This window comes from Hyperoodon ampullatus (genome assembly GCF_949752795.1).
Source record: "Hyperoodon ampullatus genome assembly, chromosome: 11".
Classification (NCBI taxonomy): domain Eukaryota; kingdom Metazoa; phylum Chordata; class Mammalia; order Artiodactyla; family Ziphiidae; genus Hyperoodon; species Hyperoodon ampullatus.
The window spans coordinates 13,350,169-13,363,068 of record NC_136924.1 but is presented as its reverse complement, the minus strand read 5'-3'; the positions used below and the strand labels follow the sequence as shown (position 1 = coordinate 13,363,068).

Below are 12,900 nucleotides of genomic sequence, written 5' to 3'. Positions count from 1 at the left end.
GGAATATCAAATTCTCTGAGTCTTGATTTTCTTGTATGCAAAGTAAGGATAATTCCTCTTTCACAGGGTTATTATAACGAGTTGAAGTCATACAAGCCTTGGCTTCAAATGTTAGGAATCAACAATGAGTTTAATAATAAACCTCTTTATTCTTGGTACTTTATGTTATACTCTCTAAAATATTTGATTAAATAAAAAGTTAACATTTTTTCCTAGTCTGGTAGAAGTGGAAAGACAATCCCAGAACTAGAAAAAACCATTGGTTTAATGAAAAAAGTAGTTGAAAAAGTCCAAAGGGAAAATGAACAGCTGAAAAAAGCATCAGGAATATTAACCAGTGAAAAAATGGCTAATATTGAAATGGAAAACGAAAAATTAAAGGTAATATTTTTAATGTGGTCATTTGTACAGAATGTTTTACTGATATAATTTTTATTAATTTTTAAAAACAATTTAGAATATAGTGTATAAAGTGGCTTTAATGGATGCAGTAGATATTTTACACATACAGAAAAAAAATGTTGGAGACAAGGCTAAGAGTAGTTAGAGTAGCACCACTTGGTCATCTTATTATTTCCAGACCATTGCTTCTCACTCTGGCAGCATAAAATAATTAACTGTATCTATTTTCAAAAATACATCTGCCTAAGCCCCCAATTTTGAGATTGATCAGATTATTTTGGGATTGATCCTACCATTGGTATTGTGATTCTTTTTTAAAGTCATCAGCTCATTCTAAGCCAAGATTGGGAACCTCTGCTCTAGATGACCAGTATTAAAGGGAAGAATTTAATTCTAATTATATCAAATATGGTCTCTAAAACCATGTAAAACTAAGTTTTATGAGTTTACAAGATCATCGTTTATTTCCTTGTTTTGATAATGTAGAGTTTTTTTAATTACTAGGCTGAATTAGAAAAACTCAAAGTTCATCTTGGACGTCAGTTGAGCATGCACTATGAATCCAAGACCAAAGGCACAGAGAAAATTGTTGCTGAAAATGAAAGGCTTCGTAAAGAACTTAAAAAAGTATGGCTTTCATTATTGACTATACTTATTTTTATGTTAATTAACTGCTACATTTTGGGAAAACAGAATGAAAAAGTTGATGAGAGTATCTACTCAGAGTAGGTATTAAGAGATTTAGGAATTGTGTTGTTTTTTTGGTTTGTTTTTATTTATTTATTTATTTATTTTTTAATTGGGGTATAGTTGCTTTACAATGTCATGTTAATTTCTGCTGTACAGTGAAGTGAAGCAGCTATATGTGTACATATATCCCCTCTTTTTTGGATTTCCTTCCCATTTAAGTCACCACAGAGCATTGAGTAGAGTTCCCTGTGCTATACAGCAGGTTCTCATTAGTTATCTATTTTTATACATATTAGTGTATATATGTCAATCCCAATCTCCCAATTCATCCAGGAATTGTGTTTTTATGCCCAGCATCCTTTCACTATGAGGAACATTGAAAATAAAAAATTAATAAATTCAGAGGCAGTATAATGTAGAAGCCACATAGCCAGGATTCAAATCCTAGCTTTATTACCTTTTTTTTTTTTTTAATAAATTTACTTATTTTTACTTATTATTTTTGGCTGTGTTCGGTCTTTGTGGCTGTGCACGGGCTTTCTCTAGTTGCAGCGAGCGGGGGCTACTCTTTGTTGTGGCACGCGGGCTTCTCATTGCGGTGGTTGCTCTTGTTGCAGAGCACAGGCTCTGGAGCACGTGGGCTTCAGTAGATGTGGCACATGGGCTCAGTAGTTGTGGCTCGTGCTCTAGAGCACAGGCTCAGTAGTTGTGGCTCACAGGCTTAGTTGCTCCGCGCCATGTGGGATCTTCCTGGACCAGGGCTTGAACCCGTGTCCCCTGCATTGGCAGGCGGATTCTTAACCACTGCACCACCAGGGAAGCCTGCTTTATTACTTCTTAACTGTGGGAACTAGGGGAATCTACTATTCCCTCTCCTTCTCTCAATTTCCTCATCTATAAAACTGGGAATATTGAGTATATCTATTTCACAGAGCTGCTACAGGGTTTAAATGAGTTAATATTTATGCACATGTCTTAGAATAATGCTTGATGTACAATAAAGAGTATATGAAACTATTTTGTTAAACAGTAAGATTCCTTTCTATTTAAGTGGCAAAATATATTCCTTGCCCCAAATAAGTGTTGTTATTTATATGGATGATCCAGTGAATAAATAGCAATTAATATTTTTAAACTAGTTACAGTGGTATATGAATGTATTGTGAGGCCAGAGTGCTACTGTGCTGTGAATGTGGATGTTTAATAGTGGAAATAATCTGTGGTAATTACACATAGTTTATACTTATAGTTATGTCTCTCGGGTACTAAAAAGTCAAAACATCTTTTAAAAATCTAAAGACATAAACTATCCCATTTTCTCTAACTATTACAGACAAACAAATATGACAAATTTAAAGTAACCACTAGAGTAAAATATTGTAAACGTATTTTTCTAACCTCATTTACATGATCTGTTCTAATTATTATGACCATATTGCTGTTTTAGAGTAAAAGAAACATTGGATATTTATTGGAATTTTAATCAGCATTTAGAACTCCAGGTTATTTTCTTTCTAGTTTGTAGTGATTGATAATTTTGAATATACTATATCCATGAGAACAGTATTACATTTTGGCGTAATATACTAATTAGCTTTTAATGATAGGAAACTGAAGCTGCAGAAAAATTACGGATAGCTAAGAATAATTTGGAGATATTAAATGAGAAGATGACAGTTCAACTAGAAGAGACTGGTAAGAGATTACAGTTGGCAGAAAGTAGAGGCCCACAGCTTGAAGGTGCTGACAGCAAGAGATGGAAATCAATTGTTATTACAAGGTAGGATCAAGCAGTTTAAAATGTGCACAGTTTAATGAGCTCTAATTCTGCCATTATTGTTTTTAAAGAATGTGACAGTATCCTGATTCACTTAGTTCTTTCGTGAAGAACTGTTTGGTTGTTTGTTTTAACATGATCCTCACTTTTTCTTCCTTAAAATATTTAACTAATTGGGGTGTCGGCATGGGACAGAGGAGAGCTGGGGCTGGGCTAAGGGTGTTGGAGCTGGGTGGGCATCGTGAAGCTGCTGTCAGCCATGAGCCTGGACTGATGGTGCCCAGCTTCTCCTGGGTGCTGCGTTTCTCCAGCTACGACTGCAACTTTGGAGTTATGTTCTGGGCATCTTGCTCTTCAAATAGCCTCAACAGATGAATTCAGCAAACAGTTTTAGTGTCTTACTGGCCTCTGCTTTCTGGCACTTGATTTTCTCCCATCCCTTGAGCCTTTTCTGCAAGTATGTGCAATTCCTGCCTGTCAAATCAACTTTGTGGCTATGAAAGAGGTGATAGGAATTCACTAGTGAACATTCATATGTTCATTGTCACTATCCCCAGAGGTGGTTCATCATAACTCTGATGAGTCAGTAAAAGGCTTTGGTGTCATTCTCACTTCCAACGTTAAGCAGCTGCTTCAAGGAGTATATGTAGAAGCCAGAGACCAGTGACATCCTGCCCATGTCCTGTCCCAATAAAGTCATCCTGTGTGAAGTGGCACTCTTGACATCTACTGGCCCCGTTTCAGAAGGCAAACGCATCTTTATTTTACCATATTCCTAGAGCTCCTTCTGTCTGTGCATCTCAGTATCCCCTTGGATATCTACCTGCTGTTTAGAATGGACTTGATGTGGATTGGCCGTCACCATCACTACAGCTGGGAGGGGAATCTTAGCACTGTGAGGCCACAGCAGGTCCCATTGTGGGCCTGTTGGCACTCACTTGACCCTGTCAGACAAGTCTAAGGAGAAAAGAGAAAGGTTTTGCAGGTAGATTAGAAGGCCCAGGTGGCCAGGCAGTCTTGGAGAAGGGTCCTTGGTTCCTGTCCTAACATCATACTGAGAGTACTCAGAATCTACTCTTCCCCCATAACTGTTTCTTAATTCTGTCAGAGGGCTAGTGTGAGGGCTAAATGAAATATGTGTGATAGTATAAAGGGGAGAAGGGGTCTTCTTTTGCCTGCTTGGACTCCAGCAGAGGCTCTCAACCAGCAACCCTATCAGTTGATTTCTTGGTTGGCCCTTTATTTCCTTCTACAATCACACGTGGACTCAAAGAATTTTGAGTTGCTTTGAGATGTATTTATCCAGCAGGTATTTACTCAGTACCTGCTGCATGCAAGACTCTGCTTTATGTTAGATGTATTTCTAAAAGGCCCGCTTTGACTAGGTTCCTTCAGAGAGCCAGGTAGCTTCCAGGGCTTAGAAATACCTATTTCTCACTATGCCCTTAAGTAAATTACAGTTCTTCTGTGAGTTTAAGTTTTTTTAAAGCTGTGGAAATGATAATCCCTGTCCTCTTCTTTTCTAAAAAAGGGCTCTTTGGGGCTGCAGAAAAGATTATTAATGTGAAAAGGGTTTATAAAGTTTATAAATATTTGAAGCGGTGATGAGATTTAACCATAACTGAAGATGACTTTGCCCTTTAGATCATTTATGTGTTTTTCATCTGAGAACTGTACAGATAACTGAGTATAGAGTAGGCCTTAAGTAAGCATTTTTTAAAAAAACTAAGTCCTAGTAGAATCCACTTGACAGAAGGCTAATTCTGATCTTTGGCCTCAAGGCTCCCTAAATCCACCAAAAAAATTGCTAAAGTCTGCAGATGGGATTAGACACCCAGTTTGGTAAAGTGGTTTGAAGATAATCTTTTGGTACCCGTTAACCATTATGCTCATGCTGAAATCTTTATAGTTGCTCTGTTATTTACTCAACAAACTCATAACATCTATTCCACATCCAGCTTTATAGTACTGACTGCTGAGACAGGCCGGGGTGATGCAGGAGCTGTTTTAGATAGGGTGGTCAGAGAAGGCCTCTCTGACTGGGTGGCATTTAGAGTTGGGAATTGAATGGCAGAGTGAGCTTCAGATATTTCACCACTTTGATAGCTTTTGTCAGGTTAAGAACATTGCCTTCTAATCTAGGTTCCTAAGGTTTATCACAAGCTCTTTGATAATAATTGTATTATTTTGTTGTAAACTGAGATAATAATTTTCCTTCCTTATCCTGTCCTTACCTGATTTTGTTGCCAAAGTGTTCCTTCTTTTCTTTTCTGTGGAAAAATTTGAACGTTATAAGCATTGTCTCCTTTAAGGTGGTATGATGAGTTTGTAAAACCATTTTGGCTCAGTGTTTTAGAAGTTTCTTTTGGAATCTGGATTTTTTTTTTGAACTATTGATCATTTCTTGAAAAGTTACAAATCTATTTAGATTTTTACAAGCTTCATCCCTCCCACATCTTATGCCATTTTTCTTACCCCTGCTTTTACATATTCTTTTCACTCTCCCAGCAGTGTTCTTTTGGTTTTGCTCTACCTGGATACCTCCTACATGTGTGTGTGTGTGTGTGTGTGTGTGCATTAAATGCTTTAGTTTGTTATCTCTAAGTATATTCCTAAGAATATTCAATAACACAGAATTTGATATTCTTATGAATTTAATTTCTATTTCTTTGTGATTGAAAAAGGTATTGATTTTAATCTGACAGTGGTAAAATTCAGGCTCCATCCTTGTTATCTTTGGGAAACATCTAAGTCCTCTATTTAATTGGCCTGTCTGTTAATTAGGGGTACTTATCCCTTGCTGTCACCTAATGCTAAGTAAATATGTAGGAAAAGATTTGACTAGAAGAAACAGTATAATAAGATATTCTTTATTTTTAGTGCAGTAACTTGAACTAACTTTTAAATCAATGAGAGAAACTATTTTCCATGTCTACACCATTTTATTTCCTTTATACTTTTAGAATGTATGAAACCAAGTTGAAAGAATTGGAAACTGATATTGCCCAAAAAACTAAAAGCCTTACTGATCTTAAACAGCTTGTAAGACAAGCAACAGAGAGGGAACAAAAAGTTAAGAAATACACGGAAGATCTTGAGCAACAGGCAAGTAATGTCATTTTTCTTTATGTGACAAAATAATGCATCATATTTCAAACCACCCCTCGGCATTCATTGTCTTATGTAGGTAAAAATGAACTCTGGACTAATTCCTCTCCTACAAGTTCCATCTAAGTGAATGGCCCCACCATTCACCTATTTGTTTAGGTCAAAAACCTTGGATCATAGACTCCTTTCTTTTCACTCATACCCCGCGTCTTTTTCATTAAATCCCGTCAGCTCTATTTCAGACGTATCCCAAATCTGATGATGTCTCAGCACCTCCAACACTGCCAGTCTAGTCTAAGCTATTCTCTCACACCTGAAGAGCCGTAATTTCCTAACTGGTCTCCCTGCTTCCGCTCTTGCCTTGTTTCACCTTCTCCTTATCCCTGACCTATTTTCCACATAGTTGCCAAGTACTCCTTTTAAAGGTATAAAGCAAATCATAGCACTCCCATCCTTAGAATCTTGCACTGGTTCCCATTACCCCAGAACAAAATCCTAACGTTCTTCTCATAGCCTGCAAAGACCTACATGGTATGGCATCTGGTTTCCTCTCTAGCCTCACCTTTACTTTCTCCAGCACTCATAGTGCTCTAGCCACGCCGACATTCTTTCAATCCTTGGGAAAACCAAACTCATTCAAGCTTCTGGGCCGTGCTTTTGTTTCCCTTGTTTAGAATACTGTTTACCCAAATATTCTCATAGCTCCCTCCTGCACTTCATGTCTCTGCTTAAGTGCAAGCTCCTCAGACCCTCCCAAACATATACTACTTTCCATCACTCTGTCCTCTTACCCTAGGTTAGTTTTCTTAATAGCCCTTCCCACCATCTTGAAGTGTTACCCAGTCACATCCCATGCTCACTCTTTGTCTTCCCCCACTAAAAGTGTAAGGACCACAGGATCATGAAGGAAGGGGTTTTGCTTATTTTTTTCACTGCTGTATCCAGTATGCCTAGGACAATGCCTGGCATGCAGTAGTTCCTCAATAAATAATTGTTGAATGAATAGTGGATAGATCACCATAGATGTATGATCATGTGAACTTTTGAAAACTCAACTTTTAAAATTATGCTTCATTGAAAGTATCTTTATAAAACCTCATTATTTCCGTGTCAAACTTTGTCTTCTAACTTTTCATTGTGCCCAAAGATTGAGATTCTCAAACATGTTCCTGAAGGTGATGAAACAGAGCAAGGCCTTCAATGGGAGCTTCAAGTCCTTAGGTATATTATTTGTTCATATGACTACTTTTCAAAAATTATTTTTTAATATAACCCCATTTGCTATACCTAGACAGTTAAGATTTTTCAACCTTGCTGCCTAATAGGTCTTTCAGCCCTATTTCATCCTTCTAATGCCAATCACTCTTTTATATAATGGATGCTAAAGAAAAGGGTAAACCAGATCTTAATATAGGTGTCAAGTTTGTAATTTAAACTTTCTTAATAGCATAGAATATATTAAACCTTAGCTTCCAAAGGCAAATGTTAATTGAAATGAGGAAAAAAAAATCTTCCAAGGCTCTGTGTAGCGTACTTTCGTGAGGCTCCTCCCTGCAAGAGGAAAACTACTCTTGAAAATGACATCAGATCAGATTTTAAGAACATGAAGGATTTTGATTCTCTGATCTCTGAGAATGGCAGCATTGCAGCAGGGAGAGTAAATGGACAAATGTTTACCTTTATAAATGTCAGCAAGTTCTAAGCACTGTACATCACACAATTAAAGAAATGCTCATGTATTTTGTGGAGCAATGTCTGTTTGTCTTTTTTTAACACATTATCATTGTGTTCTAGATTAGCTAATAGTCAGCTGGAAAAAGAAAAAGAAGAATTAATCCATCAGATAGAAGTTAACAAAGACCAGAATGGACCTGAAAGCACCATATCCGGTAGTATATTTTTTAACACACTCATAGCATGTTAGATAACCCAAGTTTTTGAATTAGGGTTTGCCTTTCTTGTTTGTTCACACATTTCTGGTAACTGTCTTCCTTTTATAAAATCAAATCCTTGATTTAAGTTTTTAAAGCTGTCTCTTGTCTTCCATGAAACAATATTCCCATTGAGCCCTTTGAGTTGTCTGTAATATTGAGTAGCAAGTATTCAAGTGTCTTTCTCCTTGTATTCCACCTGGATGTTACGGATTTAACGACGATACAATGCTAAGTAATATTAGGTCTGTTGCTTCCAGTTTCTCAGTATAGGCCCTTTTAAGCCCTTTGAACATTTTCTTCTAAATGTTACTTTCATCTTATTAATTTAGAAACTACATGTATATAAGTAAACATCGCCTACATGTTCTTTTTTCCTTTTACAAAGTAAAAAATCTATCCTTCTACCCTCTTCCATTTGCATTCAGAAGTGATTACTAATGATTCCCGTTCCTGTGTGCATAGGTATGCACATATACACATATGTATGTAATGTATATGTATATGCGTGGACACACATACAGTGAATAGTTGATCCTCATTATTTACAGATTCTGTATTTGCATATTCACCTACTCAGTAAATTTACTTGTAACCCCAAATCAGTACTGTGTGGTACTTTTGCAGACATACAGAGCAGTGAAAAATTTAAGTTCTATGATCCACACTTTCCCAGATGAGATTCAGCAAGGTGATGCTCTGCATTGTTTCAGCTCTCATACAAGGATGACCAGAGGAGGAGACAACAGGGGGCACTCCTGCACAGAGTAGGAACCTATGGTTCTGGGACCAGCTGGACTGGGTTTAAATTTCAGCTCTGATGCCTGTTATTAGGGCAGCCTCAGGAGTCACTTGATACTTCCGAACCTTGTTCTCTCCTGTAAAACAGAGAAAATAGAACCTACCAGGATGAGTTGTTTCCAGGATTTAAGATTATGAAATCTATGTGAGATGATGTGTATGTAGGTTTATTTTCCCTAAGAGCAGTGGTTCGGTATTCACTAATTCATTGTTCATGTTGACTTTATAGAACGTTACTGCAAATAATAAGAATCGATTGTTTGTATGCATATTGTATTTGATAGCTCTTATGAAAATGGCAAATTCTGTTCCAAAGGGTTATACTAATTTATATCTAAACAGTTTTTGACTATTTCACATAGCTTTTCAATATCCTACCAAGTAGTCTTGTTGCTACTTTGTATTAAGGCTGTCATGGGGCTTCCCTGGTGGCGCAGAGGTTGAGAGTCCGCCTGCCGATGCAGGGGACGCGGGTTCGTGCCCCGGTCTGGGAGGATCCCGCGTGCCGCGGAGCGGCTGGGCCCGTGAGCTATGGCCGCTGAGCCTGCGCGTCCGGAGCCTGTGCTCCGCAACGGGAAAGGCCACAACAGTGAGAGGCCCACATACCACAAAAAAAAAAAAAAAAGGCTGTCATGTATGACTCGTTCCAGACACTGTGCTAAATGCTTTACAAGCGTTTTATAATTTAATTCTTATAGCCCTGAAGTTTGAGTACCTCTGTCTCCATTCTACCTGTGTTAAACAGATTCAAAGCAGCTAGGAAGTGGCAGAGGCAGGATGAAGCCTAAATCTGTGAAACTCCAAAGCTCCTTGCCATTTCCTGCTATTGACCACTAGACCGCCTCCTCTCTTGGTGACTAGAAGTACACACGTAAACCTCTCTTGATAACATCTCTTCCAGCAGCCAGCTTGGTGTACTAAACCAGACACAGCGCCAAAGAGCAGTTAATGCTGATGTTAGGCAAGTTCTCTTTCTAACCCTCAGTTTCCTGAAAGGGAATTTCTGAACCCTCATTTCCTCATCTTCTGTTTAAAAATGAGGATATCTACCAAAGATTGTTAAGGCTGAAAATCAAACCAAAACTGTTTCGGAAATTTTAAAGCACTATTTAAGTATACGTGATCATTAAGCTAACTTTTGGAAAGTGCTATACATAATAATCACTTTTACTGCATAATTTCATTACCAATCTATGTAATATATAGCATCCCGCTGATTAAGACAACTCAATATAGCATTCCAGTGATCAAAAATCAACTCTGTAAAAAAATCATTAGTGCTTTCTGCAGAGGTGAGGGAAGCTTTGAAAAGTACGAGGAGAATATTTGTCTCCAACTTACAGTAATTGGAGGACCATTCCAAGGTCACCTTAATAGAATATGCTTCCTGTCGCATTCATGAAAATGTATTTGCTGACCATTATTTTCTCAAAATTCAGCATTATTTTTAAAATTTTACCCCTCAATGGATGTAAAATATGACCACATGACACATTATATGCAGTTTAAAGAAAGTATGTTTCTAGCAAAGATGGCAATTAAAGCAAATATACTATTGCCCATTGATTCTCATTATAAAATTAGAGATATGTTAACTCTGGGGGAAATCAATAAATTAAACTAAAGCCCTTGTGCTTTTTATGTTTTCCTACCAAAATATCAGGACTTATTCATCTTTGTGTTATCCATCCTGCCCAGCACATTTTTCACATAGTATTGGGTTGGCCAAAAAGTTCGTTCAGGTTTTTCTATAACATCTTACGAAAAACCCGAACGAACTTTTTGGCCAACCCAATAATTACAGTAAATACGCACTGAAGTACATGGAATAGTCAAAGCTGTTGGGTAACAGGAGCATTTGGCCACCTTACGGTTGTAGCCCCTTCCCTAACAAACAGTCTACTTATTCTGATGTTGTACTATTAGCACCTAACAAATTTTCTTGGTTCTAGAATTTTTCTCTGAAAATAATGGTTTCTTCCATGTAAAAAAATCAACCTGGATCTATACTTCTAACAAACACCTAACATATGCCTCTTCTCTTTGTCTGCTTATGGAATTGTAATACCTGATATAGAGGTAGCATACAGAATTCACAGCCTGAAAAGTGTTTCAACCATAAAAGACAACGTTTTCCAGGCTCTAGTTTCATAAATTTCCTCCTTATCCTCTAAAATAAATCCTTTATCTTGAACTTATTCAGAGTGGGAAAAGCTTAGTCTAATTTTCCCTTTTTTGGAGGCAGATCCTGATCAACTAAAGGAAAAGGTCAAAGATCTAGAGACACAGCTCAAAACCTCAGATCTAGAAAAGCAGCATTTGAAGGTAACTATTTTAATTATAGTATTATAAATGTTTTCTGAAAACAGCTGTTGAAAACTGTTTTTATGATCACCATCCCTGAGATTTAAGTATGTATCCTAAATATTCCTGGGATCACATTTTATACTTACATTTAACCTTGATATTACAAAGTTGATTATATTCATCTGACTGTATTAAAAATATTTATTAAAACAGAACCATAAAAAATTGAGACAAATAGGATTAAAGAGTAAATTATTTTTAATTGTCACAAATATAGCTCATTATTTTAATATTTTTCTAAGTTTTGGGTCACATTGGGAACAGTGTCTTTTATTTCCTTTTGAAATTCTTTTCAGGAATAGTTCCCTTAAAGATATTTGATATGCTTTATCTCTTTAAGAATCTGTAAACAGAAGAGCATAAATATGAAAATTAACTAGTGATCACTGGCTATTCTACATGGTCATTAAAGCTCAAATTGTTTCTTTACCAGTTGCCTAACTTTTAGCCAGGCAGAAGCCCAACAGTTTACCTGATCATAAATATATTTATAACAAGTGACCATTATTCAATGAAAATTAGGTATTTGTAAAGAAAATACAAGTAAAGCCTAACCAAAGAATCTTAACCAAAATAACTTCAATGTTGTGAATAGCCAAGTTTTTTGATTGCCTCACTGAGAGTATCTTAATATTCTTTTGAAGAAAGATTAAATCCCCTCTGATTTAAGAGCTGATAAATTTTAGTCCAAGACCAGGACATAACTTAGAGAACAAATAATTTGACAGTTAACAAGTTAGTTACTTACACTGTACAATGAAACCTTATTAATAAAATCTTAAGAAAATACTTCTGCCGTGTATTTGACTATTCAGGTTACTTTGGCTTTCATGTTTGTAATTAATCTCTTTAGTTCACACCTAAAGAATGTATTTTTTCCCATATATACCTTTTAAAGATAATATGTTCTTATTAGGAGGAAATAAAAAAGCTGAAAAAAGAACTGGAAAATTTTGATCCTTCATTTTTTGAGGAAATCGAAGATCTGAAGTATAATTACAAAGAAGAAGTGAAAAAAAATATTCTCTTAGAAGGGAAGCTAAAAAAGCTTTCTGAACAATTTGGAGTTGAATTAACTAGTCCTGTTGCTGCTTCTGAACAGTTTGAAGACGAAGAGGAGGAAAATCCTGTTAATTTCCCTATATACTAAGGGCCACCTCTAACTATAGTTTTATTTGTTTATTAACTTTATAAGTTAAAATTCCATCTGGAAGTTCCATCTGGAAATCAGGCAAGTCTCTGACCTACATGATTTCCTTCCAATACCTTGTACCTTTACCTAAACTGGAATTTTTAGTAAATAAAATTATACGAAAATTTCAACGTATTAGAAACGTGTATTTTTGAAGACTTTTAGGATAAGTTATATCTGTCAAATAGGCAATGAGCTATGGTGAATTCCTATACATTCATAATGTTTTAAGTTTCTTAAACATTTAAAACTGGGGTTTTATATATACTTACATGTTCTCAAATTATATATGTATCTATATAGATAAAAATACATTATGAAGTTGAGCCATAAGTTTTCTTAAATGTCTAGCAATATTAAATTCAGCTTACACTATTTTATTTTTAAAGTAAATGGTCCAGAATTGTTGGTTTGTCTTTTATGCTACTACTCATGTATAATGGACTGAATCCAACCTTTGTACAAGCTGGGCAGCTTGCTATTATATTTTAAATTCCAGAGGTTGAAACTCACTTGCTATTTCTCAATAAAATTTTGAATAGATATTTGCAGGTGGGAAATTCATTTCTTCAAATGCTAGAAGACATGTTGCTATATTAGACACTGAACAATAAATAGAAGCTCAGATATTT

The 12,900-nt window shown here is 36.1% G+C and overlaps 1 protein-coding gene across 1 annotated transcript in view; it reads left to right on the top strand.

The window, feature by feature from the left end:
* The window catches only part of CEP290 (centrosomal protein 290), a 91,083-nt gene extending 78,728 nt beyond the window's left edge, over positions 1 to 12,355 (top strand). Inside the window, exons 47-54 of the mRNA XM_079715342.1 lie at positions 217 to 381; positions 907 to 1,029; positions 2,700 to 2,872; positions 5,833 to 5,974; positions 7,125 to 7,198; positions 7,772 to 7,866; positions 10,955 to 11,034; positions 11,993 to 12,355. Coding sequence (XP_079571468.1) covers positions 217 to 381; positions 907 to 1,029; positions 2,700 to 2,872; positions 5,833 to 5,974; positions 7,125 to 7,198; positions 7,772 to 7,866; positions 10,955 to 11,034; positions 11,993 to 12,226 — 1,086 coding nt within the window. The 3' untranslated portion in view covers positions 12,227 to 12,355. The remainder of the gene's footprint in view (positions 1 to 216; positions 382 to 906; positions 1,030 to 2,699; positions 2,873 to 5,832; positions 5,975 to 7,124; positions 7,199 to 7,771; positions 7,867 to 10,954; positions 11,035 to 11,992) is intronic.
* Positions 12,356 to 12,900: the final 545 nt, after the last annotated feature.